The 27,812-nt window shown below is 43.4% G+C and overlaps 2 protein-coding genes across 4 annotated transcripts in view; both read right to left on the reverse strand.

The window, feature by feature from the left end:
• The window catches only part of SYT16 (synaptotagmin 16), a 117,439-nt gene extending 102,119 nt beyond the window's left edge, over nucleotides 1-15,320 (reverse strand). The window contains exons 1-2 of the mRNA XM_072865425.1: nucleotides 15,116-15,320; nucleotides 7,405-7,564 (exon numbers count right to left, since the gene is read on the reverse strand). The gene's annotated coding sequence lies outside the window, so the exon portion shown is untranslated. The remainder of the gene's footprint in view (nucleotides 1-7,404; nucleotides 7,565-15,115) is intronic.
• A 146-nt stretch (nucleotides 15,321-15,466) lies between these two features.
• SNAPC1 (small nuclear RNA activating complex polypeptide 1) lies at nucleotides 15,467-26,717 on the reverse strand. 3 transcript variants are annotated; one of them, XM_072865430.1, is made up of 10 exons: nucleotides 26,343-26,710; nucleotides 25,524-25,683; nucleotides 24,138-24,278; nucleotides 23,568-23,672; nucleotides 22,403-22,561; nucleotides 21,870-21,944; nucleotides 21,145-21,207; nucleotides 20,041-20,182; nucleotides 17,818-17,892; nucleotides 15,467-15,965 (listed from the first exon to the last, which is right to left on the reverse strand). In XM_072865430.1, exons 1-10 carry the CDS (start codon nucleotides 26,582-26,584, stop codon nucleotides 15,931-15,933), a joined length of 1,197 nt encoding a protein of 398 aa, XP_072721531.1. In that variant the 5' UTR covers nucleotides 26,585-26,710; the 3' UTR covers nucleotides 15,467-15,930. The 3 variants fall into 3 exon arrangements, with proteins under 3 accessions (XP_072721531.1, XP_072721530.1, XP_072721529.1); XM_072865429.1 differs by having other exon boundaries at nucleotides 17,809-17,892; nucleotides 26,343-26,704; XM_072865428.1 differs by lacking the exon at nucleotides 15,467-15,965 and adding an exon at nucleotides 16,195-16,383 and having other exon boundaries at nucleotides 26,343-26,717.
• Nucleotides 26,718-27,812: the final 1,095 nt, after the last annotated feature.

Here is a 27,812-nt window from a genome sequence, read left to right on the forward strand (position 1 = left end):
AATGAGAGCATCATCAGATACAAACAGTCAAGACTCTGTAACTGAGCGGTGGGATCACTGTATTTTCCCACCCATGAAGTGTCCTTACCATAGCTCTCCATGACATAAGGTGCACATCATATGGTTCTCAGTTGTGTGAAAACATTGGCATGTGGCTCTTGGAGCCAGGCAGGTTGACCACCCTTGATACACAGTATCATGAATAGCATAGACAGAAAAACCTCCAGGCTGTCAGATCCCCCATCATGGACTGCCTTGAAAAACATGGCAGAACTTCCCAACATAAATTACAGCAATAGGAATACACCTTAATTTGTTTACAGGCTGTCTTTGGACTTCAGCGTCATGAAATGCACTCTGCTTCCATTGAAAAGCCTATGATACACCATATACAACCATATAAAATCCAAGTTAAGGGGGTGAACACTTATTTTATACTGAAATGCAGGTAACAAATCAAGTAATTCAAACTGCAGAACAAAAACCAAAGCATTGCTGCAAAATGCTGTGAGCATTTGTACATCTCATCTATTACAGCTTCATTTGCATTTTACAGCAAACCTTTGCATTTACTTGGAAGTACAGCAACAGAACCGCCTGGACTCATTTCTCAGCAGGGCTCCCCGCACAGCTATATGACCCACACGAGGACTGATGAATATAATTGCAGGGTCAAAGGTACAGAACTTCTAAAGTCATTTTTGCAACTGGAAAATAAAGTAACTATACCCATGCTTCATGGAGCATGCACGTTTTTTAAAGGACTGTTTACATGCAACTATCACAACTTCACCAACTAAAGTTTAAGCCTTCATCGAATAATAATAGGTATTTTACCTAAATGTGTGGATCCTGAAGCAAATGATGAGGTGAGAATCTCAGCTGTTACAACAAATAACTTTCTAGTCCTTGTGGCAGTGAAAAAAATGCCTTCTTTCCTTTCATCTGCTCCTCTGGAAAGAAACTCAGAGGATTTCAACTGCTGCAAAACAAGAAAGAGGACAAAAATGTCCCACACATCAAATATTTTGCGTGTGATTTTTATGGTGATTGTGTTGTTCTTCAGGGTTGACTCAAAGTTTTTAAGCACAAAGCGTAACCATAGCATGTTATGCAAAACAGGCTTCAAACAGCAAAGCTTCTTAAGTATTTTCAACAAAAGTTATTGATAGAAAATGTTGGTTCCAAAGAGTCAATAGGAAACAAGAGAGAAGAAATACCCACTCTAGAACAGGCAGTGTTTCATCCCCCTCTGCCATTGTCTGATAAAAAGTTTTAGATTCATTTTGTCCAGTACAAAAGAGTACCAAAAAACCCCACCAACCAAAACCAAACAAACAAACAAAAACCACCCCAAAAAAACAAAAACCAAACAAACAAAAAAAACACCCACAGCCTCAATATAGGAAAACCACTACATCTTCTCAGAAATTCACTGGAAACTCCTGAGATCGAGATACTCTACCCACAGTTCTGATAAGTGCCAAAAATATTCCAACTAGCACTGGTCATCAAAAGACAAGCCTCCTTCAAACAGAAGTCCTGCACTAACACCTCCCAAATCAAGTTGAGCAGTGCCTTTGCTACTGTGTGGGTATTTTTTAACCTTCCTGGGATGCTTCATGATGCCAGAGAATCCCACTCTCCAATTTTAAGGCTTGCCCTGTCCTTGGGGATGGAAAGTCTCATGACTGAGTCCTCTGAAATAATTCTCAGAAACTGGGCCAAGTGAGTTCAGCTATTTATTTACTACGACTCAAACATTAAACAACACAGTTACTTGGTTTGAAGGTGCATGTGAAAATATAATGGAAAGCCACATTTATAACCACACATATTTTACTCCAGCATATAGGCAGGACCCCCACCCTAATTTCACTGAAGGAGATCTTTGCTGGCAGAAGCAAGTACCTGTCTTCTCCAAAGGCCTCTCTGCAGCTCAGTGTCTGTCCTCTCTCCCTGAGTCTTCTTCCCTTGCTTTTCTCCAATTTATAACCTCAGAACTTCAGAAACCACATTATACTACTTTTCCCAAGGGGGAACTCTCTACCTGCACTTAGTTTTATTAAAACCTGCGTTTCTTGAGCATGACTAGCCAGAGTCTTCTACCAATGACTGGCCGGGCTCTTAGTTTGTTAACCCATTGTGAAAAAACCCTGTCCCCTCCACCAACAACAGGCCAGCAACATCAGTGCCTAACTTCTTTCAGCACTGCAAAGCACACCTTATCTGAACATCCCACGCAGAAGCAGCAATTTATACCGACTGCTAAGAGAGGCTGCGTGTAGTTCCCTGTCAGCTCTCAAGAGAGGGTAAACACAACACTGACCAAGTAACTTCAGTGGCAACTCACTACAAAACCACTACAGCACCTGGTCTAAAACCACTAAAGCACCACTAAAGTCTTTGAGACACAGGTTTAAGGAAGCAGGTATATCATATCTGCAGCCAACACACAGACAATGAGGTATCTTAGTCATGCTTCTGATTTTTAAATAGTCCATTAAAAACAAAGGGTCACCATATCTTAGCAAAACGCAGACCCTGCAAAGCTCCAGATATCTTTGCATCGGAACTGCAATCCCACCTGAAACCACAAAACACAGAGGTGAAGAGTGAACACTGTAAAGTCCCTTTGGATGCTGCAACCTCTTTCAGCCAGCCATGTGACAGCGCAGAGCACGGCAGGCCACTGGCCCCCTCTCTACTTCCCAGGCGAGCCATGCACATCTGGCCAGTGCACAAATACCTGAGGCACACATGCGTCTGTCTATGAACCAGGGCTGTGTGTTAATTACTTAATTAATTAATTACTTAATTAATAACTCCACTTAGCAGTTTAAATAGCACAAACTATTGCAACAGCCTGCAATGAGCAAACCAGACAAACACTGCAGAATGGGAGCGCCTGCGAGGCAGCCACAGACCTTTGTGTACGAGGCCAGGGTGATGCCACCTCCTCCCAGGTCTGCTTTTGTTGGCAGGGTTTGTGGCCTTGACTAGCCACTCCTGAAATATACTCTTCGCTGCAAGCCTCACTTCCTTGTCTCTCTCAGAGCAAAACTAAATACTGAGAAAGAGAAAAAACTATTACAAATTGTTTGGTGCAGACGACAACCGCAAGATCCCAATAATTGCTTTGAACAGTGGCTCAAATGCTTATCTTCTGACCAAATTCACAATACCAGCAGGAATCAGCAGTGTGCAGATGCTCTCTATCTGCAGAAGCCCCCCACTTGAAGAGCTAATGCTTAGGAAAAGAGAAAGTACCACACCAAGGAACAATAAATTATTTTCAAAAGCTCTTTTCTTTCAGTCACAGTGAGATACCACAAAGGGCTGAGTAGATCTGTGTGAAAATCACTGAGTTTTGGTTCAGTCACCAAACATTTTTGTTTCAACTGGACAAGCACTTAGTTCTCAGGAGGATGTGATGGGGTATGGGAGTTTTCTTTAGAATTTGTATACATTATCTGAATATGCTCTCGAGACACTTCTGAGATGTAAACCATGTTCTAATTTTCCACATTTTCATAAGAAGTGCTTAAGCGTTTCAAAACTCTTTTTGTTGACCAAAATAAGTAGTTTTGATATTTGCAAAACTGTATTTTTTAAAATAACAGCCATCTGAAAACATGTCTGCCAGCTGTAGGAATAAGCACTATCTACAAGTTCCCAGATGTTTTCAAACCCTACCAAAGCCAATGAAGGCTAATTAAGGCTGACCCCCACTCCTTGGAGACACCCAATATCTTGTACATTTGAGCCACAAAAGCTCAATAATATTAATAATATAGGAAATAATAATACCTAGCTTCTATATAACACGTTTCATTACAGAGCACTACAGAAACAACAAAGGGAAACAAGTGCAGGGAGGGGAAGCAAAATGCCACAGTCTCAAGAAGTCAGCAGCAGAGCAAGGACTGATGCCCAACAAAAGTCCCAGCCATGTCTCCTGCATGGGGTTAAGAGAGACATGAAAGGTACTTGTGAAATGGAGGGGTGAGAATGGTGAGAGGTACCCTAAGAAAGAAAATAAACCAGCCCCATTCCATCTTCGCCCTTCCCCAGAGCCGCTTGGACCCCCTGCATTCCTCTCACTAGGAGCTTTCACCAGGGAGCATCGTACAATTTATTCCAAGCCAGAAATCAGGACTGTGTTAACAAAAGGATACCATCCAGCTGTTCCACATGTGCACGCAATGCAGCTGTGATCCCACAAGCAGAGGAAGCAATAAGTGTGAGTTTGTGTTTGTATATGGAGACCGATACCCTTCCTTGGCCAACACTCTGTATACATCCTCCTCAACCTGTCAGTTGCTTCTGATGCAACCATACACTTTGTTCTTGAAATCATATTCCCTCTTGGCTTATGCAACACTCCTTTCACACCTCCAACTGGTCCTTTGCGTGATCTTCCCGTCCTCCTCTACGCCCTCCCCATCTCCCTGAGCTTCCCAGGAGACCTATTCTTTCTTTTTCTCCTTTCCACCTTACTTCCAGTCTCGGCCTCTATTATTTTTTCAAGACCCACAGCTCTGCCTCCACTCCAGGCTTACCCTTCCATCCACGCTAGATCTTGGCATGCCTTTCCAGTGCCCATGCTGTACACCTCGTGAATCATCTGAAACTTCAACATGGCTAAAAGCACAGCTCCTAATTTTGTTTGGCCTAAAATCAGGACATCTTCTTGTCTCAGAACTTGCTCTGGGGTTTCACACAGAGGAAGCATCCTAGGGTTTGTACAATGTCTATATGGTTATACACTTTGCAATCTACTCATACTCTTTCAACTCCCTTCCTAGTCTTTTCCATTTTGATTCTTGTGAGCTGCTCTTCTCGGGACTTCACAAATGGCATCTTGTCTTCCTCATACCTAGTGAGAAGGCTGCCACAAAGGTCACTTTTCATTGCTTTAACCGAGTCCTGCAGCTGGTCACACTGCTGATGGATAACATTGCTGTTGGCAATTTTAACCGACTGTTTACCCACTTGTTTAACCCTTCAACACAAAACCAGTCTATCTTACACATAAAAAGGAAGATATCCAAGAAGCCCATTCCAGATAGCACAGCTAACATAGTATCCATGACTGATTAAAACATGCCTAATTGGATTTGTTTACAGCCACTGTAATAGGTTGAGTACATACATATCAGATATATGGTTGATAACTATATCCTCCTCTGAGTGGGAATTCATCTCCCAAAACTACATGAAGAACAGTCAGTGCAAAGTCTGAGTGCCTAAATAGCAACTAACAGCACCAGTTTGTAGAATTAGTGTCTTCCCAGCCCCAAGACAGATTACACTCAAGCCCTTGCTGAATAATTGATCAAACTTTCTCAGTGCACAATCAGAGCAATCAGCAATAGATCATACAAATGGAAAGTGAGCACAAGGTCTCTTTAATGACTACTTAATCCCATGACGTCAACCTATCTAAGGCACATAAGAGGCTGCTTTTCAAAATAAAGCCACCTGATGTTTTTAGATAACCTCCCCTGATAATTATGACTACTCCTATTTACATAAGAGTCATCTCTACAGCTGAGCAGCACCATGGAAGGACTTAACCAGGCCAGATGGTACACACTTGTTTTCCACCTGCACGGGAACCAAAAGAACACTTCAAGAAAGTAACGCGCAATAAACGTTACGGACTACTGCTGATGGGTCCCTCGGGAAGTGCTGGCGTCATTACTTAGAGCAAAGGCAAGCCACAGCGCTTCATCTTACAAACCCTGACACAGCTCACAGCACTCTCGCTGCCGCAGTGCTTCCAGCACGGGGCCCCAGCACATCCACAGATGCATCACCACGCTCACAAGACTTCCTCCTTAATTGCCCATCTGCACTGAACAGGACCCATTTCACAGTGACCTAAGCATACTAAATCAGGGCTACAGCCATTATCAGCAAGGCTCTGGGGCCAGATTTGTTTTAAGGTGTCCTACATGCTCAAAAATGTTTGGTTTGATACCTCACTTGTGTCTTCAAACCTCTAAAAATATTTTTAAAAAGCCTGGCTCTCGGGCCCACAACAGCAGTGGCCCTTTAGCTTTTATTTTGTCAAAGAAGGAACACTGCCTACACCCCTGCAACTGCATCCCAGTTCTTCAGCTGAAGCACTTCAGCTTTATATCCTCTCCTAGAGCATATAGAGTTGCCTATCTTTGCAAATACTAATGCCCAAAACAAACTCTCCTAAGAGGCACCGTCCCTGGAGAATACCCCCCACTTGAATCAAAATAGAAAGGAAACAGATTTAAAATGTTCTCCAATTTATTTTGCAAGCCATTTTGAAGTCTGACTATGTATTTCAATGTTTACTCATGGGGACAGGTGCATAAGCACAAATAAAAGCTCTTTATAAAAGTAACTGTTTCACGTATTTAGAAAAGAACATACAATTGCAACCAATATTTTCCACAAAGCAGGCATTTTTCAAGATTTGCTTTCAACACAGCCAGATGTGATGCAGGTCTATTATTAGCAAGAATTTAAGCAATGCAATGTCAAAATGAAACAAGAGAGGTAACATACCAAAAAAAAAAAAGAATCTAACAGCTCTGATTATTTTCCAATAGCAGGTTTTTCATATGCACCAGTGTGGCAGTACTCAAGAAAGCCTTCCACAGTTATACGCAATTTTACAGTCAGGCATCAAGCATACAGGTGCAGGAGGCAATTTCCTAGGACAACCAGCTCACAAGGGCAGCCAAGTCACGGCCTGAGGTGAGAGAGACATGGACACACAGAGACACAAAAACACACACACCCCCCACTCAGCTTATTGTCAGAACAACTCCTCCAGGCTCCTTCCTCCCTGAGCAACTCAGGACTACGCCTTACAGGAGACAGAGCTCACTCTGCTATGATGCCCTGAGAAAACACAGTACTGAGGGATCATCCTTGCCACAAAATGGAGTTCTACCTGCACCTGAGAGACGCTGACCTGCAATAGGTACATATCTTCCCAGACTGCACATCAGGCATGCTAACTCCTAACACCACCATAAAAATTCAAGACCCACATTTTCATGCCATCCAGAAAGACATGGGAAGCCAATCAACAAGACTCTGGATTGTTGTTGGCAGTTTATTCACTTACTGTTTTTAAAGAAGCATCTACCAGTCTTGCCTGTATTTTCATATTAACAAGGATCTTAAGAGCCAAGAGAATGAGAGTATCCTCCTCTGGATTGCTATACCAGACCCTAGCATCTTCTTTAAGGGGAATAATTCACCCAGGATTCAGTTACTGTGCCTGGGATCTTATTACTGCACTAATAAGTATTAGTGACACATTACATCACCGTGACACCCACGTACATGAAGTGATACAAATACATAGGTATAGATTGTTTAATTAAGAGCTTGTTCAAACAACCAACAGACCTTTAGCAGAGTGAAGTTGTCTTTGGGTGCAGTACAGCCAGCACACTCATCCACGCAATGAACAGGGTTGCTGATGTCAAATGTGGTTAAGCCCCGATGCCACAGACCTGTGGTAGAGAACTTGGGCGTCCGCATAACACTGCCAGTTTCTTTACACATCCTAAGCCAGGAAAAACAAAACCCAGATACAATGACATGAACTTTCAAATGAAAGTCAATATATTTTAAACACTGGAAATATATTTAAAAACTACTCTGAACAGTCACATGTATATCCACTCTTTTAAATATATTCTCTTGGGAGGTTTTTAATTTAAAAATATATACAACTTAATACCGTGAGGATGCCATATTTAATACCATTAGAAGTGTATTCAAATGATCCACAGTATTTTGTTCTCTTTAGCACTGACCTGAACTGTGTCCAGGCCGTAGTCCTTTCAAATTGGGTTGAAGCCAAAGTTACTGGAGACCAAACTTCCCTCATTTCTGGTCCTTCGGCCAGCAGGAACAATGAATTATTTAACAATAAAAATCACAGCGGACTGCTGTAATACGTATCTCTGATCACCTCAAGTCATCACCACCACCTTTTCTGGCAGCCCAGAATCACAGAGGAAGAGACACCCTCTGGCTATGATTCCCTTCTCTGAGGAACAGCTCTGATACAAGGACAGAAGTCGACACTACCTGAGCTACCGGGGTGCCCCTGCTCCTCCCAAAGCTCCACGATCAACAAGAACCCCCAGTTCTGCCAATGGTGCCACTGCTCCATGCAAGTACAGGCAGGGTTGGCATCTGCTGAGGTGTCTGTTGGATATAAAGCTAAACAGAACAATCCAGATCTGCCCACTCCAATAAAAACAGGAGTTTATATCTGAGTGAAATTTAATACAAGTACACCAAGTCCAAGGAATGCCAGCTTATTCATTTTAATACTGGGCTTCCCTCAGGTCTTTTTTACTTCAGGTTATTATTTCTCACTCAAAACATTTAGTAATTTTCAAACAGATGAGGAATTAACTGTCAGATGTGCTTACCAAGATTAGACATCGCAAGCCACCAAGTAGCTTAATGAACACAAAGCACAGGGGGAGCCTTGACAGCAGTATGCCCCAGAGCAAGTACCTCAGCTCTAAAGAACAAGACAACTAAGGCTGAGATACAGAGCGGGGAGGAAAAAAAGACGTTTGCCAGATCTGGACTGGCACAGGAAAAAATGGGCAGTGCAAGATGCTCCAATGGCTCTGGACCAAGTCAGATGAGTTTAGCAGGGTTTATTAGCTTGGGTCTCGCTCCGGCACCAGTAAGAGGCGGTGGCAGCCCCAGAACAGCAACACATGGAAGGAACCACAAGGAACAGTGCACAACGAAGCACAAACATTTCCAACTTTCTCAAGCAAAGCTCAGCTAAAAGCAGGTTGGGAAATGATGATCCACACCAAAGCTTCAGGAGCTGAACAGTAAGACAATGCATACGTCTCCAGGCTGCCTTCTTACACTTAAAATCACTGTATCAACACTTCACTATTGCAGTGATCAATGCAATGATCATACTTCATGGTGAATCCCATCCCTCGTATGTGTTAGGCTTATGAGGAGTTAACTTACAGCATCGTAAGTAACTGCTTAGTGTTCTGTTTGCCGCTTAGTTCAATCTCCTCACACTTACAATAGGAGAAAAAAGGGCATAATGTGACTAAGTCAAAATTCTAGAAAAAAATTCCTCGAATTCCCCTTCACTAGAAAGAACACCGACATTCTGGATGCCCAGGTCTGATTTCGGAGCTATAACCTACGAAATGAAATCTCACTTGCTGCTCTTCTCACCCCTGCTACGATCCCAGGCCAGGAGAGCCTGTCAACACGGCTGATCCAAGTGCCCTGTACACCCCGAAATCAACAGCACAGGGTTGGGGTGGTGGGAGCTCAGCTGTCCCCACACCTGAACCCGTCACTCACCAACTACCTCAGCCCAAAGACTGAGCCTACTACCAGAAGAAGACATACATTAAACAAATGATACCTCTTGTAACGATTTGGAGGAGACAGAGCTGTTCTTGTTTAAGGAACAAAGCAACAGCTCTGCTGACTTTTGGGTCAGAAGGATACCGAATTAATTAAATATTACATAAGTATCCATTTCATATTTGTGCAGCAGGAACAGACATGAGAAGCCAACCCACAATGTTTTTATTAATTTGTAAAATGCTACAGAATATAAACTAATGTTAATTCAATTATTTACTGAGCACTATCAGTGCCTTTGAGTCTCTGCTTTGAGGATCTGACTAATAAAAGGACAGATTCTGCTAGGTAAAGGCGTACCATTACTCTGAACAAACCAGGTCAGTTCCTAGTTCTCCTAAAGCCACCTTAAAGCACTGAATGGCTCCGCGTCACATCAGCCTGGGCCTTGCCTGAGATGACCCTTCCTTAGGGACAGAGCCTCGAAAGAAAACGAGGAACAGCAAACACAAACGAACATCACCAAATGACAAAAGAAAGAGAGAAATCAGATTCCCCATTAAGCCCAATCTTTTTGAAAAGTTCAAGCCTAGGATTTTGCTCCTGAGAGCTTACAAACTGCCATGTGCCATCCTGACATCTTTTAAAGGCTCACATGGGTATTTTCCCCCAGCCTGGCAAAAGACACAGCAAAATCAGCCCAGCAATCTTCAGTAAGCGTTGATGTTGGTGTTTCTACAGTAAATCAGGAGGAGACCGCCAGGACCTCCAGGTAGCAATTCACGTTTTAACTCAACAGTGCTATGACCTTAAATGTTAAGAGAAATACCTGCCCTCTGTGCACCAGCACCACTACCACAGCCAAGACCTAAGCCAGGGCGGTACACGTCATCGGGCAGCAGCCTAATCAATCAAAAAACAGAAGGTGATCATCCCTAAAATAATTTGTATTGTAGTGTGGTCAGAAAGCCCAACAACTCCAAGTCTCTCAGGCACAGACAAGTCTCCCACAATTACAAGAACACCTGTTCTTCATTGGTACCTTAAATGCAGGCTTTCCTATTCCTTTTTTCTCCCGAAAATTCGTGTCCGTGTGCACCCACCTGCCCACCTCTTCCCGTGTGGGGGGCACAGGCAACGCACACCCCCCACCATCAGCACACGAACACCCCCTGTGAGACCCCGGCGGCGGGAGGAGGGGGCACGGCCCGCAGCCGGCCCGGGCGGCGCACCCCGGCCTCCCTACAGAGGAGGAGGAGGAGGAGACCCCACACACCCCCTCTTCCCGCCCAGCCGGGCCGCGCGGCCCCGGCCCCCGCTGCGGAGGGTCCCCGCCGGTCCCAGGGGCAGGGCCGCCGGAGCGGGGCCCGGTTTCACCCCGCCGTGCCCGTTCCCGCGGCTCCCCTCAGCCCGGCCGGCAGAGGGAAAGCCCCTCGCCCTCAGCGCCTGCCAGGGAAGGGCGCGGCCGGCGGCAGGTGCCCGAGCCCCCTCCCGGGGAGGCCGCCCCCGCCCCGGGCGCCGCCCGCACTCACCGTCCGTCGCCATGGCCGCGGCGGCGGCCCGGCCTTCCGCGCTCGCTGCCCGACGGCGGCGGCGGAGCCCCGCGGCCGCGGCGAGGCGGCCCGGGCCGCCGCCAGCGGGGAGGGGGCGCGCTGACCCGCGCGGCGCCTCCCCGCCTCGGCGCGGGGCGGGAGGGGGAGCCGGGCGCGGCGGCGGGGTCCGCCGCGGCTGGGGGAAGGAGCAGCGCTGCCTCCTCCCCGCGGCGGTGCCGCCCCCGGGGCAGCACCGGGGGCCGGGGAGCGCTGCCCGGGGCGCGGGGGCTGCGGCCCGCGGGGCCAGGCGGGGGAAAAGCGTGAAAGGCGGCACCCCCCCGGCTGCACCCGCATCGCCCCGCGGCCCCAGCCGCATCAGCGGGGCTTGTGCACAGCACGGGCGGGACTCCTCGAAATTTCGCAGAAAAATCCAACTTGGGAGGGTAAGCAGCTTCACCCCGACTTCCAAAATTTTGTGCCATCTCTGCTCACGAGTCCTCAGGACTATTGCCCTGTTAGTAGCATGCATAAAATACGACAGCCAACTCCACCCTCGCTCGGATGGACATGGTCAACACACAGCCCTGTGTCAAATACTTACCTGGAGACACAGCAGGCTGCACTGGGCCTGTCATTTAAATGCTACCTCACTTTTCATCACACGTACAAAACTCTCTTCTAAAGAAACAAGTTACACCCCGTCTCTGATAACCTTTAATGGCTGGCCCTTACGTCCTCCATTGTTTTCCATATCCAGGTTTATATTTCTATGACTAAAGAGGAACCAGTTTGGTGTCTGTTACAGAAAGCTAAAGCTGTTGCAAGATAATTTTGCTTTGCATGTTTCTATTGCAGCCAAACTACGGCGCAGCATAGAAAGGACTGACCCAAGTCCCAAAGTGCTAGGAGCAAGACAGTTTTAGCACGTTTCTCAAGCCCTTGTAGCTCATGAAGTTCTTGCAGTCCCATTTCCAAGTGTTGGGTTGCATACAGATGGAGGAGGGAAGTATTCCACTACCAGGCTTAATCGGGTGCCCAGATTTGAGGACAAAGATGAAAATGGGGTGAGGAAGGCAGGTCCACGCAGCAAGCTTTGTGAAACGTGAATAGGCAACTCCAGAAGTATAATGAACTTGAAAATGAAACATTCCAGAAAAGAAGGGATAAAAGATCTGTGTCATTTGAAGAACTTGTTATGCACATGTGATGAGAGAATATAAACTCTCTGCATAGGGTCCTGTTATGTTAAACATTTAAGTACAGGATGGGAAGGAACCTGAAGGTATCATCTAGTCCATCTCCTGCCTCCAAAGCAGGATTAGGCCTACCTCACACAATCATTTTTTGCACAAAACCATGTTTTTCCAACATTGTTTTGAACTCCTACAGTAAAAGTGACTCTGCTGTTTGTTCTAAGGCCAAATTGTTTATTTAACTACAAAAATCTCTTATTAAGTAAATTAATGTTGCTGTAAATTGTATAGCTCTGCCTCAATGAACATGGAGAACAATTAATCACCATTTGCATAAACACATATTACAAAGCTATAAAGACAGTTGACTGTCAAACCCTTTCTTTTCCAGACTAAACTCTACTGCAGTCCGTTTTTTTTGTTGTTGTCCCTCTTTTTTTTTTTAGGATTCTTTAATTATTCTAGAGGAGATGTCTAGACACTCCCCGAACTGTACACAACACAGATCACAACTGCCATCCATGGCATTTGGAACTTTTCACATCACCCCCGTGTTGCTGATCCACCTCTGGTTTGAGGGCTGCAAAAACCTCCAGATTGAGAACAGCTGCTTACACAAGCATTTCCGAGCTGGTATTTGCATTTAATCTGTCCTTACAAGTGCAGCCTTTTGCACCTACCTTTACTTAATTAGACCTTGTTGATTTCACCCATTATAAGAATAAAAATTATATTGGAAAATGTCTCCCACTTGAACAGTTTCTAAACTGATGTCACCTATAAGTGTTTTAAGTTTATTCTGCTTTTCATCACCCACATTATACTTGTAAACATTGCATAGCACTAGTTCAAACCTCCACTTTCAGGATCGTTTAGCTTTGCCAAAGAAATGGCAATTACTATTGTATGAATGTAGTTCTTCAGCCAGTGGTACATCCATCTTTGAGAAGTTTCAGCCAAACCGTATTTCTCTAATTTATATACAAAAACTATAACAACATCCAGATACATACTGTCATGTTGCCTCACTCCTACCCACCAGGTTAGCTGGAAGTTAGACTGGTGTTACAGAGATGACGTTTCCTTGCAGCCTTTGACTACTGTATTAGCTGAGGCTATAACCAGGAGAGAAGTTAGATATTAGAAAAAAATATTCTTGAAGTCTAGATTTACTGTTGTTGGCAGGTAGGGGGGTAGGTTGCGGGTTTTTTTTAATGACAGCTGCTCGCTTCAGTGAAGCATTTTAGGAAGTCCCTCTCCTGTTTTTAAAAGCCTGTAGTTGCCCATCAGACTGCAGCAAGGGATTTTTTTTTTTTTTTTAAAAGAGATTACACCAGCATTATGAAACTTTGCTTACAGCTGCCTCTAAATTCTCAGGACTACTGCTTTGAAATATTACCACTGCATATAGTCAGCAATTCTAAGTTCATCCTTAAGCATAACTTCCATTTTACATCTATGTAATTTTAGAAACAAATTAAAGAACACTTGTTTTCATAATAAAATATTAAAATAACTGCTAGTTGAATGCACCCATCTTCGTGCCTAGTCAAGCCTTTGCATGCTTCTGATGTTGACTTGCAAATCATTTTCAGAAGTGTGTGCAGGAAGACTCACGTCACTGAATATTGAAAATTCTGAAAAATTGTCCTACTCAGCTCTTGGGATGGTTCAAAGAGACAAGGAGAGGCAAAAAAGATGGTCACGTTATGAAAAAGTGCCACTGCAGGGAACAGTATTAAACATATTCCTTAAATATGTTAAAATAAACTTATTTCATATATATGAAATCATAATAATTTAGCTGAAAACAGCCTGTCAAGAAAGTGAAAAATAAGCTTTTGTAGTTGTGTTTAATCTTTAGCTTCCTTGAGAAAGATACCTGCAAGCCAGAGAGAAACAGAAAAAGAGAAATCTCTTTCAAGTTTCCCTTCAAGAGAAGAACCCAATACCACGTCACTGGAAGACCTAGCTTAACCTCGGTGCCTAGAAACAGCAGAAGAGGAGTGGTGCTGTAAAGTTCATCCTTAAGCAACTTCCTAAGTGAAGAAACTCATAAGAAATGATGTATTTGAAGCTGTATTCCCAATATCTGCTAGAAAGAACTCTCCCTCTTCATCTATATCTTAGCCATCCAGGGGTTTCCCAAGAAGAGATTCAAGTACTCCCACTGTACCTCATCTACCAATTGCTACCCTGTTACACCTATACTGCTATCCACCCCCTGCAATGTGAGGATACCAGAAAACTTCCATCAGACTGCAGACCCACACCCACAGCAGCAGCTGGCATTGACAAAACTGACAAACACAGTATTACCAACAGGATCCTAACTGCATTAAGATGAGCAGACAATTTTGACCAAAAAAGTCTGGTTAAGTTTCCCTTAAGAGATCCCTTTGTCTCATCTGCCTGATCATCAAAAATTAGGAGCAGAAATCCATAGAGGCAGAACGAGCTTACACTGGTAACAGAATATTCAATTGTTTGCTTTACTACACAGTAAGGTTTTGGCTTTATTATAGTGTTTCCTCTTTTCCCAATAACAAGGTTTTGAGTGCAACACTGGTCTTATTAGTTTTTCCAGTGTCCAACCTGTTTGTCATTTAGGCCCATTCCTTCTTACCAACTAATGCATTTAGAGGCCCATTTTATATTCAAATCATTTATATTTCCACTTAGTGTTTCTTCTTCTAGGTAAGGACACTTCAATTCCTTTGGCCTTAAGAGAGTCATACTACCAAACTACTTCACTCAGTTTAGGCCCCTTTTATATTCAAAATCTTTCAAATTTCTATTTTGTATTTCTTCTTGTAGGAGAGGACATCTCCATTCCTTTGGCCTTTCTTGATAGTACAGCTATGATCAGCTGAAGAAAATACCAAGGAGAATAACCATCCACATTCTTCTTCAATTGTCGTGGTCAGAAGCAGGTGTTTAAGGCTATAGCCTTACAGGGCTGAATGATGACACCAATTCTAGTGCTTGTTATTGTTTACAGAAAATACTCCAGCTTACCATTCTCAGTCTGTTTGCTTCTTCTGCAGTACTGTTGCCTAGCAATCATTTCCCCGTTCTGTACCTGTACTCAGTACTGAGCTTCACGTTTATTTCCACACCCACTTCTTCCACATCACCTCCTCAATTTATAACAATCATGTTGAATTCTAGTCCTGTTCTTGTACAGCGTAGGGTCATCTGCAGAATTAATAAATGCACATTATATTTCTTCATTCGAATATCCAATGATACAAGATCTGCTGGAGACAGTACAAAAAAAGGCTTATCACCACGTTCATTTCCCACATCTGTGGGATCAAACCATGATAAACGTTGCTGAAATTGCACACTAGAAAAATGGAGCAAGTAAACTGTGAAAAATAATTTATTGTACTAATTTTAAACAGTCAGTAACCTTAATTTTATGTTCAGAGATGAATGATTCCAAACATGTCTCATACAGGCAAATATTTTGTAAGCTGTTCTTTTAACAGCCTCAGCTAAAAACATCATTGCGGATCAACATGAGTTCCAAGCGATAACTCACAAAATAAATACAACAAGCAACCACCTTCTCTTTCCATCTCAAACAGGGCACAGCAACTTTGTCTCCCACAAGAAGCATTCACCAGGTGAATAAAGGCACCAGGTGCTGCACCATGAGACAGCTAAGGTATACCAGTCACTACCAGTATTCCAGTGTCACCTGTAGTTCTGGTCCCAGACACTTCTTGTTGTACGTTCAAAGGCATCCAAAACAAGCACTTTGTGTTACCTCTGACATTTACATTTTGTCATTAAAATTAACATTAGTGCTCTTCCAACTGGATCCTCTAACATCTTCTTTTCTTCTTGGGGAGAGACACTTCTGAAAGGAAATAAAGAGATTTTTCTGACAAGCTTTTCAATCTCTCTTCCCTCATGGGAATGATTAAAGTAGAATTAATTCTGCCCAGCAAAGGAAATGAATTAGACGAGCTCTTGAGATCCCCTCCCAATCCCTCTCCCCATGGTTTTAAATATGAAAAAAAAAATCTTTCTAGATTCTACAGCACACTATAATTCAAAATATCAATTAAAATTCCATTGATGAACAAAATACTGTACTTCAAAACTTATTCAATCTTGAGAGCTTTCTGCTCCTCATGAACACCTTTAAGATTTCATTGTGAATTTGACAAATGGAATACTCACAATATTAAGCACAACATACCTGAAGAGATTGCTTACGGGTATTTTTAATGCTTTAGAATTTGCTGGCAAATTCTGAGAAATGGAGAATGTTCCTGATTTAGAAAGAAACTTTTGTCCACATAAAAATAAAGTACAATATTAAATGTACCACTGTGCCTTCAACCTGACCATTTAAAATTGAATGAATTCACATTGTCTAAAACTAAGGTGTTCAGAGAATGTAATCTCATTTCAGTACTACAAGATGCTCTTTTGCTTTTAAAAAGAGCAAATATAAATGTGCTACCTCACTACAAATTTATTTTAATAGTTATTATGCTCCCTTGTATGAAATATCCTTCCATTACATACAATTTTGGATAGTAAATTAACTCTAAAAGATATACTCCTCACACTCACCTATGTCATTAAAGCTTTCCAGAAGTTGTACTTAACCCTTTGCTCCCTCTTTAAGCAACCTAATTAAATCCTACTCTTTCACGTTAAGAACCAGTACCTCTGGTCTATCAAGTCTGCCTTCCACTACATAAGCAAGACCCATCAGTCTTAGACTACCTAGAACTGCCAGTGGAAATCACGCCTTTAGCTGGCCAGCTCCTCTCCCAGGAACGCTACCCGCGTTTGAGACGTGGCAGCAAAGCAGTACCTCAAGTTAAAGAGGATGCAATTTTCTTTATATGGTATCTGTTCCATGGTGCTTATATTCTCCTCAACCAATACTGAGAACAGACCCTGAAGCTTCTGAGTTGTAGGCCACTTCAAGATCATCTAACATCTCAATTTGTACTGCATGCATTTGATGCTTCCGTAGAGCAACTCCACCACCAGCTTTAAGAAACCTGCTTTACCATTGCTTCCAAATAAAAATTACATTATTTCCAGTAACATGAGTGATAGCAAAGTCATCCACTCTTCTGCTGTGGTTCCCAGAACCCTACCCCAACTATGTCAGACAACTTCTAATATAGCAGAGGACACTATTACTGTACATGTATACTGGAACTTAATCCTTGAAGCATTGCCCAGCTGGAAGGAAGGCTATAGGGGAAACTTCTATGTCCCCTCACTTCCACAAAGGTGAAGGCTGCAAGGGCTATTCTGACCTCGAGTGCAGGTTACATAAGTTCCCAGAGCTACTAGAACAGGTATCTTCTCTACATGGGAGAATGACCAAAAAAAAACCACTTTTCCCTATACCTTGGAGCTCTTGAAGCCAGATTTGTACTACAGAAAAGTAAATCCCCTTTAAACTGGACCAATTTTACTCTGAACACACTATAATGAAATCTATGTAGAAAAATCACGACTCACAGGATTTTGCTACCACGTGTGTGCTCATAACGTACGTAAAGTCTCACAGCAAAGCTTCAATTTTCATGCAACTATTTACAGGATAAAAAGTAACCTAGCTTTTGCGAGGCAGCAACACATGGTCCAAAATATCAGCTTTAGTTTCAGAAAAATACAGCATAGTAGAAAGACAAGTCAGCAGTTTGTTAGAATTTCAATCATTGTACCTTCTTCACCTGAGTTTTCTTCTTCTGTGATTATAGGCATCCCAATATGCCGAGTAACAGTTTCCTTTGCCACTTGCATTTCACCTGCAGATAGATTTTTTAGGAAAAACTGTCACCTTTTTTTTTTTTGCTTCTGCATCTCAGGTCCAACAGTTAAAAGATTGTTCACTTGCTGCTCTCTTGACTTTCTAAGTCAAAGGCTGTGGAGAAACACCCATGTTTCACAGTGCCTTCATATGGCTCACTAAAGAAACCTTCAATAACAAATAATTAACACTATCAGTTTAAAGCATACTAATCACCAACTTAGTCCAGAGATAATTCAAAATGCCTTTATTCCTCTCCAACACTTCATCTACTGTTGTGAAGTGAAGCAAAGGCAACATTGCCTAATGCCCACCTCTGAAGAGGGTTGAATTTTCTCAGTAACTTTTTTTCTATCAGAAGCTACATACGTCAGAAAACAGTTTGGAACTTTGAAATGAAATCCCTGTCTTCAAAATAAAGTTCATTCAAAACTATTTTGCTCTTCAGTTTCATTTAACCTTTAATAAATTAGTAAATTAAAAACTTAAATGGCAGAGCAACTTCTATCAGTTTAAAGGCTGGATATCAGAAAGACAATTTCCTTCAGAGAAGTAATTTCCCATTTTTTCAGAACTGGGAGACAAGGAGATCTAAACAAAGTCTTGGAAGACAAAAAAAAGATGCATAAGCAGGGATGTGCAAATACCTAGAAAGTAAAACTGCACCAATCCAGATGACATAAATGCTACAATAGTAAAATAAATAATTAAATCAATCACCGGTCAGTTCAGATATGCCAAAGATCAGCAACACCAGATAGGATCTCTCCAACAAAGACCTGAAAATAAATAGCTGATCTCCCTCTCCTTCCTAACCTCCTCTTTTGATCTAGCAAAGTACCCTCACACCAGGTCTTATACTTATCTCACATCAAAATGAGTCAGTTCGCAAGTTCTGAGACTTGATCTCTTTCAGAATACATTAACATAAATGATGACACCATACAACAAGAATCCATATAAATGGCTAATACTTTAAGTCCTTGGTCTCAGCATCACACTTTCAACAAACTTCACAAATAAAAGAAATGAAAAAGATATTAACTTAGCAGCTTTGGATCAGGCAAGTCAATTTTTTTAAAAAAACTTCTGGTCTGAGGCAGAAAGGAGTTCCCAGTCCAATTTTCTTACTTTTAAAAACATTCACCATATCCTTGCTTACTCCATTATATTCTGTTTGTACTTATTCTCTCTATAGGCATTTTCACTTTGTAGGCAGCCATTCTTGTCACCCACAAAATTCTATCCTCTCCACAGCATTCAAGGAGAAATAAAATACAATTACAGAACAGAACCACAAAAAACAAGTCACAGGTGTATAAAAAACCCTCCTGTCAAGAAGGGCAAAGTTAAGTCTAGCTATAAACTAAACAAATCTAGAACTGTTATAATGTAATAATTGCAATACTGAGATTTAAGGAAACAATTTGATAAGAGTTTTGAAACTACATCATTTGCTGACAAAAGATTTGTATTCACATGGAAGTACTAAAAATTTCAGTAACAAAAGAACAAAATTAATAATAAGTATCAGACGGAAGGAGAATGACTGATGTGATAGTGCAGGTACTCGTCTTACAAAGCAATCATCGTCATTAAGACAGCAATATCATTTTCTCTTCAGAAATATTAGAGGATATTCCTTCAAGAGCTCAGGAACAGAGTAGAAACAGGCAAGGTTTACTTTGGATTTCATTAAGATAGTATGAACTATCAAAATTATCAGATAGGCTGATTTTCATCAAAAAGATAGCTTCAAAAGTAGAAGCTATCTGTCAGAAGAAGAAACAGTTAGACACATATCTTCATCTTCGGTATGTTTGTTATATAGCAATAGGAAAAATTAAGACGCTGCCACACAGGACGTGCTTTTCCAAGGTCATGCCTTTCCAGAGAAAAGTTAGCAGGACTACGTATGAGACTTCAGATTAACAATAAACTGCATGCATTCATGTTGTCTTGCTACCTGACCAGAGTGTGGAAAACAGACAGAAAGGTTCAATTACGATAGGGGTATCACAAAACGTTTCTTTAGTCTTCTACCTCCACTGATCAACAGTAGAATTTAACCCAGCTGCCTCAGCTAGCAACGCAATGGATAAACTTTTGCAGTCTCACCAGGTTCACGAATGCAATGGAGAAATACCTTTGATTTCCAAAGAATCTCTCCTCCTCACTGGCTGTGGTCTCCTACTGTTTTTTTTATTTCGGTTCGGAGATTTCCCATAATTTGATCCCGATTCAGAAGATTCTAATTTTACTTGACGATGTCTTCTGGATTTGGAAGCCTAGAACCCAAGCGTACATATGAATGATACAGAAAAGCTAAACTTCTGCAGCCAGATATTATGTATGTCACCCAGTACTTTACAAGTCAGCAAGGACCAGAAGCATCAACTTCCATGTCAGGGTGGAGAAGGGATGGAAGGGGAGGGAGGGAGGATTCCCACTGGTTACTCTTCTTCAGTTTTAACAGGACAACACCCTTCCATGATTTAATGGGTGTATCACTTTAAATTCAGGTAATGAAGCATTTATTTTCAAGCCATTCTCTGCTGGCATCAACCTACACCATGTGGCACACCACTGCGTGCAAGCAAAAGGAACATTTCCAAAAACTGCTGCACCATAAAACCTCCTTAGTGTCATATTTTGCTTAGGTGCCTAGCAAACAGTATGACTGCGTATTCACAAGTCTGAACTGTTGTACATTCCAGCGCTCTGCTTCATTTAATAATGCATTTTTCAATAAGAGATTTTAATAAACAAGGAAAGTTGTGCTGTTTCTCATAGGCCTGCTATAAAAAAGACAAATCAACAATATTTTTAAAGTAGCAGTTACTGAAACAATGTTTCCAAGAACTTCCAACTGACTTTAAACCCCCAAGTTCCATTTTTGCAAGCATCTTCAGAGATTCCAATATCTAAGCTTCAAGGAATTTGAGCAATTAAACTCGCAAGTATTTTTATTCCATCTACTTAAACGGAGCGTAGACATTAAAAGATACCTTGTAAATTAAAATCCCCCAAGCATAGACCATATCTGCACTGTTTCTATAAATCTAACAAGAAAAAGAGCTTCGGGTTTCCCCATTTCCCTAAATGTGTTAGGAAAACCAGAACATTCAAAGGTTGAATTACAGAGTGTAAGTTTAACTCACTGCTTTCTGACCCAGCATTTACATTAAACAGGTACTTAAAACTGTTCTTTAAAAATAAATACATCCCTATCATCAAATTTTATACCTACCTCAACAACTGCAGAGTAAGACCTGTATTTGATTCTAGCCAATGCATTTGCTCTTTCGGAACCCTGCAAAGAAACAAAGAGATCACTCAGAAATAAGTTTTCATATTCTATTATAGCAGTATCAAAATGAAATATCACAGACAATCACTTGCACAATATCTCACTACAGCTGTAATTCTATAATTATAATTAGTTCTATATAATTGGAATGCCACTGAACTGTTATTTAAAGAAAAAAAAGAAAGTTCAAATCTCATTAAAAAGGCAGATCATAATTTTGGTTGCCTTCACTGTTACAAAGCCCAGGAGGACAAAATAAAATTTGAAACTTCACATCTTACTCAAATTCAAAGTTGAAATAAGCAGATAAGTACAACATGAGGTAATTTCGTAGCATAAAAAATGGATATTGCAGTTAGTTGAAACTCCAGGAGGAACCATAAAGGAGTTTGGCCAAGAAAATACAGCTCTTTCCCCTCCTTACCTAAAAAAGACTTTTTATTACAAGCACCCAAGAGCTATCACAGCAGTGAATGCTCACAGCTTAACAGAAAACAATGTGATTCAAAAACAAAACCAAACAACCCAGCCAGCCCCACTAGCTATTCCTGGAACTTACTTTGACACTATCAAGCCTTGACATACACTGCTTAGCCTGTGATCTGAAGTCTAGAAACAAATGGATTTGGCCTGCGCAACATAGCAAACTAGTTCATTTTTCTTACCTCTGCTTCTAGCAAAGTCCCTTCTTCCTTTTTGTTTGACATTTCATCAGTTTCTTTAGCATTTAGGAATAATTTCTGAAAAAAAAACCCCACAAAATAATTTTTTAAAACATCTGTCATATACAAGGCAGCTAAAATCTAAGAATTGTGAAAAATAAAACAAGTATTTAAACATACGCCCATTTTCTTCATCGATCTTATACTATGGCCTTTCCTTATCCAAGAATATGTGTTACAGAGGTATTTCATATGGTCATTCTAATACTGCCCTTAAGTCATATCTTCCAGGACCTCCCTCTCAGCAATCACTTACGTTATCATAGAGGCAGTACCACATACAAGTCCATGTCCTTCTCCCCATACCATAACTCTGCCTACGGTTTTACTCATTCCATGTCTTCAGTGTTACAGTTCCTCTACTTAAGTCTGAGATTTACAAAGTATGCACAGAGGTAATTACACTATGACAGTCGGTTCTTACATATTCACACAATCTGTTAAGTTGCCACAGCACAATGGTTGATACTACCTACCATTCTGTTCTGCTGCCATTCCTGATGTTCCAAGGTTAGGTCTTTAAGAGTAACTACAAATTCATCTTTTATCAAGCTCAGGGCCTTGTCTGGCTGGGATTTGTCAGCTGAAATGACACACTTCATTTTCTGATAGTGGTCATGAATATTCATCAGTTCCTAAAATAAAAAAAGACTCTTTTTCAGGAAAAAAAAGATTCCAGCAGTAAAGCAATATTAGTCCTCAATGAATAAAACCAGGGTTGTACAAACCCTTCTAAGGAGACCATTGAACTAGCAAGAGTGCTAGAAACAGATTCTGTTTGTATCAGTTCAGTTTTAGGGAGTCTAGCGATACCGTTCCATCAGCCCATCAAATAAGCAAAAGAAGAAAGAGTATCTTTCATTATTTAAACTAAGAAGGAACTCTCAGTGATACTCAGGATTAGTGTTCGTAGAGGTTTCATTCCGATATGGTGGTCTATTTTCATCTCTTTGGAGGAAGCATTTTAATTCCTCCTTTTGAGGAAGGTCTTCTCACCCCGTCATTTCACAGATTACTGATTTTTGTACCACTGTAGTCAACTTTACTGATGATACATATTTGCTAGCAGCAACTGGAAAAATCTGCAAACAAAGATCTACTACTGAGTCATAATGAGCAATATAAGAACCTATACTTGGCTTGAACTACTCAATTTTTTATAAAACGTATTATATATTAAACAAAACCAAGTTTTAAAAGGAGAAATAAAGGCTAGAGAAGGCTATAAACTTGCAGATGAGTAAATTTATATTATCGCAAGCATCAAGTCTCCAGCTGCAACCTGCATATGTATCAAAACAAACATGCTTCCCCCCACCCGCCACTTTCCATTTTTCGCTGCCTAAGTGACAGCTGACCATTTACACCCTTCCCCTTTTACATCTTACTGAGGCAAAACCACAAAACATTAGAGCATATTTCAGTACTGAAAAAGGTACCACAATTCTTCCAAAATAAATGCTGCATTTCTGAGTGTTTGGTAAAACTGCTGGCACAGACTATTACCCTAGTCTGCATTCCATAAGAAGACTTACAAAGGACAAGACTGTGCTAATTAGCTCTTGGACAACAGAAGAAGAAAAACAAAACAAAACAAAGAAAACCCCCAGTGATTAATCTGTAGTTTAAAAGTTCCTGTACCTCCAGTACATCATTAGTGATGAGGCTGTTTACTCTGTTACTTGGGTCCTTAAATTCCTCTTTAAATTCATTTTCCTGAATCTTCTTCTTAGTTCTGTAGTTTAGCTAAAGCAAGAGACAATGCTTTGTAACTTAAACAGCAAACTTAAAATGGCACCTCCTCTTGAAAATTCTTACTGCATATCCAACCATCAAGAGATGCTGAAAGGCATAAAACCATCTCATCAACAACAGCATGTAGCTTTACTGTCAAGTACTGAGAGTCAGCACTTTTCAAAATTATTCCCTAGTCAATAATTTAATCCAGCACCCAGACATTTCCACAAATTATAAGACATCTTAAATCTAGTAAGAACATTAGATACTGAAAAAAATATTTTCAGGTGAGAAGCATGCTACATTCAAACATCCTCTAAGCTTTACGTCACATACCTAGCTACATAAAGCAAGACATACTACATTTCAACACAACATCAGAGCTAAACTAAACATGAGTGTTGTTGAACTGTCAGCCATTGAAAGCTGAAGATATTTTACTAAAAATGGTAAGTCATTGATGTAATAACTCACTAGCTTTGGCATTGCTGTGAAGTGGAATGCTCTGGCAAGTCGCAGTGTCCTAAAGATGTATGCTGCATCATAATGCTGGGAGTCTATCAGATCCTGTTGAAATCTCTGGATTTCAGGCCAATCCTTGAGTGCAATTCTGATCTGCAACAAAACGGTTGTATACTGTCATACCGACCTGCATATTTCAACAAATAACAATGAATTCAGCTGGCTATTGTGATCATGTTATACTATGCACAATACTTGGCTGTCTAGGGTGCAACATGTCACATGATCACAGAACTACAGAAAGGATCCTACTATAACGTTTGTTACTACCATCAAAATTTTATGCAGATAAGCTTATTGCACTGTCGTGTTTAATATTCTCTCTGCAGTTGCTTTCTTTGACAGTGACATGGAACACAAGCCCTCTCTGACATTTGAAAAAGTTAACTCTTCCCATTCCAAGGTGCCTGAAACAATACACACCTAGGAGACTCTCACTCACTAAATAATTAGGAAATAATACTCGTACCGGGATTTGCTGCCAGTGAAATGTTCATAAAAGTATCCCCATCTTCTTGCTTTCCTTCCTCTCCCACGTGCTCTGCCCACTTCATTTTCTCTCTGCCTAAGTTAGCTTCTTTGACAATTTGTGGACTCTCTAACAGTTGCTATATAGCAGTGGTTTTAAAATTCCCTAAAGTCCTCTCCATAAAAGGTATTGACGTCTTTGAAGTTAAGATATGAGATGTAATGGCATCATTGTAGAATACTTAAACTTCGATTTCTCATTTAAAGAATTTGGACTCCATTGTGCATATGCATACAACATACATCACACAGTTTCCAAGTAAACCACTTCTCCTTGCACTGAGTTTCCAACTCCTTTATATACTGGTCTCTTATCCTAGAAGCAGCAAGGAGTCATGCCATTCAGGCATTCACCCTTTCAACCTATTTACAAATTCCACTTCCACTTCTGGTTAACAGGAACTGCAAATAATTCAGCCGGTCTTCATTCTGTTGAAATTCTAAGGAATAACTGGGGCTGTAATAGGCCCCTCCACAGAGCTGATGAGCATACTCTCTGCTCCCATTTTGAAAGCTCGTCATCTTCATTTTTGAACAGAGAAGAGCTTCCTATCTGGCAAACAAGATTGCTGAGATCACAGCTACAATTTAGAAGGCATATGCAATATCTTACTCACCACCATGTAAGTTCTCAAATCCAAAGGTGTTTGAAAGGCTAGCTTTTCCAAAGGAACCCTCTGGTTCTAAATATTTTTATTTTAAGAAAGTGAGAGAAAATGCCCTACCCATTTATGACGACAAAGTAGACAGAGTTACACCATATGTCTTACATCTAGTATTTCCTGAGAATAAAGCCTCAAGAACAATTACCTTTTGTTTTGGCTGGCAAAGCTGTGTATTATAGAGCCCATACAAAAGGTACAGAGCACCAACTCGAATCTGGAAAGCATACGGGGGCAAGAAGTACTGCTGTGCCAGTTCTAAAGTCTTCTTTGTGAGCTTATTCCTCTCCAAAGCTCTTATTCTACCACTAAAGTAAACAAAAAGGAAGCATGTTAAAGCAAGTAACTATGAAAGTGCAGGCTTTAGAAAATCCATAACACAGAAACAAGTTTTAGGTATTTTAAAATATGTTACCATAGGTCTCAAGTTCTGGGAAGTCTTCAAAGATGGCCAGACCTTGAGCTCTCACACAACACTGCATGCAATTCCTTGTATTAAATTAGACGTAAAGTTAAAAATGAAGTATCCTATAATCATATTTTTTAATCTCATATCATGAGCATTGCATCAAACTCCCTGAAGCATCAGTGTTCAAATGACATGCATTACTAATGTACAAAATAAATTGAACTAGTAACTGTTTTTTAATATTACACAGGGACCAACGCTTCATTGCCATTTACCCACACACCAGCCAGGCAAACCTTTCCCAAAAAGGGACCCTGAAGGGAAACACGGCTCACCAACACCCCCCTTTAAGGTCCTCCGCACTCAGCAGCGGGGAGCTGTGGGCTTGGGGAGCGGGAAGACGGGCTCCCTGAGGCGGAGCACAGGCAAAGGGGAGCGAAAGGGAGGCCGGAGCCGGTGCCGCTAATGGCAGCTCGCAGCGGGCAGGCCGCTGAGGAGGCGGCCCGGAGGGCAGCGCGGGCCCGGAGGCGGGTGGGCCGGCCGGGGCTCCTCACTCACTAGAAGACGGTGTGGAAGCGGCGCTCCCGCCACAGCTCAGCGAAGCGCTCGAACCGGACGGTGTCGGCCTCCTGGAAGGCGCCGAGCAGCTCCTCGCAGTCCGCCTGCAGCCCCGGCACCGAGCCCATCCCGGTACCGAGCTCACCCGCCACCGAGCTCACCCGCCGCCGCTCCGAGCCCCGCACGCATGCGCAGCCGCCCCACAATACCCCCTGGGGCGCCTGCGCACCGTCCCCGCGCATGCGCACTCCCCGTTGCCGGAAGGTGCAGCTCGGGCTTCTCCGTGAGTGAGAGCGGCCGCCCGCACCTCCTGCCGGAGAACGGCCCCGGCCCCGGCCCCCCGTGGGCGGCGAGGCCCCGGTGGTGACAGGAGCTCGCTCCGTCTGCCCGGGGGCAGCTGTCCCTCCATGCCCCCGCCGTGGAGGGCGAGCCTGGTCCCGCAGGCACGGGGGCCAGTGCACCCCTCGCCGGCCCCGGGGCGCAGTCGGGGAGCAGCCCGGGGGGAGCAGGGGGTTTGGGCGGGAAGGATCGGCTGGCGGGTTTGGCCAGGCAGCCGCCGCCGTACGACAGCCCCAGGGAGCCTGGGGATGCCGGTGGGGCGTGGGGCTTCGGCGATCCCCGCCCCTGCCCCCGCGGAAGCCCCCCCCAGCGAGCTCGCCGGCCTGCAGCCCGGCAGACCCGGGATCGGCGCGGTCTTCCGAGGGAAAGGGGGGCTCGGCCGTGCCGCGGCTGCGCCCGCGCTTCGCGGCCGTGTGGACGTGACGCGCCGCCACGCTCCCGGCCAGATGTGCCCCGCGAAGGGCTTCTGCCGGCTCCCTGCGCTGCCTGCAGCTCCGGCGCGGTGCGCCCCGCTGCCGAGGGCCGGCTCGGCGTCTGCCCCCCTCCCAGCGCTGCTCGCAGGCGGCGGGGAGCAGGGCCGGCCCGCGGGGCTCGGCGGCTGCGGGAAGCCCGGTTTCCGCCTGAGCGAGCGCGGCGGGCAGGGGATCAGCCGGCGGCCGCCCCCTTTGAGCTCAGGAGCGGCGTGCCGCCCGCGCCCCGCATGCACGGCCACACGTAGGCGGCCGGGGCGCGGGCGGGCGGGCGGGGAGGGGGCCGCGGCTGCCGAGCCGCACGTAGGGTGGGTGGGCGCGGCCTCGCCGGCGGCGCGGAGCCGGGCGGCGGGGGCTCTCCTGCCCCGCGCTCCCCCGCGCACGTAGGGGCGAGCAGCGACCGAGGCGGCTGGGGAGAGGAGCGCTGGCGTCGGAGAGCCCCGGCGCCCCGGGTGAGTACGGACCTGCGGTACCGGGGGAGGCGGGCGAGCAGCGAGTGCCGGCTCGGGGCGGTCGCAAGGTGTTTTCTGGGGGAGTCGGTTTTGGTGCTATCTTCCCCGGGAAGCCCCGCAGCCCTCCGGCTGTTCCCAGAAGGGTTTAGGGACGGGGCTCTGGTTTCAGGGCGCCGTTGCCGTGATCGGTGCCCGCGGGCGAAATCGCC

The sequence above is a fragment of the Ciconia boyciana genome, chromosome 6 (assembly GCF_034638445.1).
Source record: "Ciconia boyciana chromosome 6, ASM3463844v1, whole genome shotgun sequence".
Lineage (NCBI taxonomy): Eukaryota > Metazoa > Chordata > Aves > Ciconiiformes > Ciconiidae > Ciconia > Ciconia boyciana.

What these genes read in the sequence shown, in the direction of transcription:
- SNAPC1 (XM_072865428.1), bottom strand. Translation starts at nt 26,584, where the DNA reads ATGCGCGGGGACGGTGCGCAGGCGCCCCAGGGGGTATTGTGGGGCGGC. An exon ending in TCACTAATGATGTACTGGAG is followed by an intron (nt 22,562 to 23,567) that starts GTACAGGAACTT and finishes TTTTTATTTTAG; the next exon opens with GAACTGATGAATATTCATGA. An exon ending in CTTACTCTGCAGTTGTTGAG is followed by an intron (nt 20,183 to 21,144) that starts GTAGGTATAAAA and finishes CTTGGGTTCTAG; the next exon opens with GCTTCCAAATCCAGAAGACA.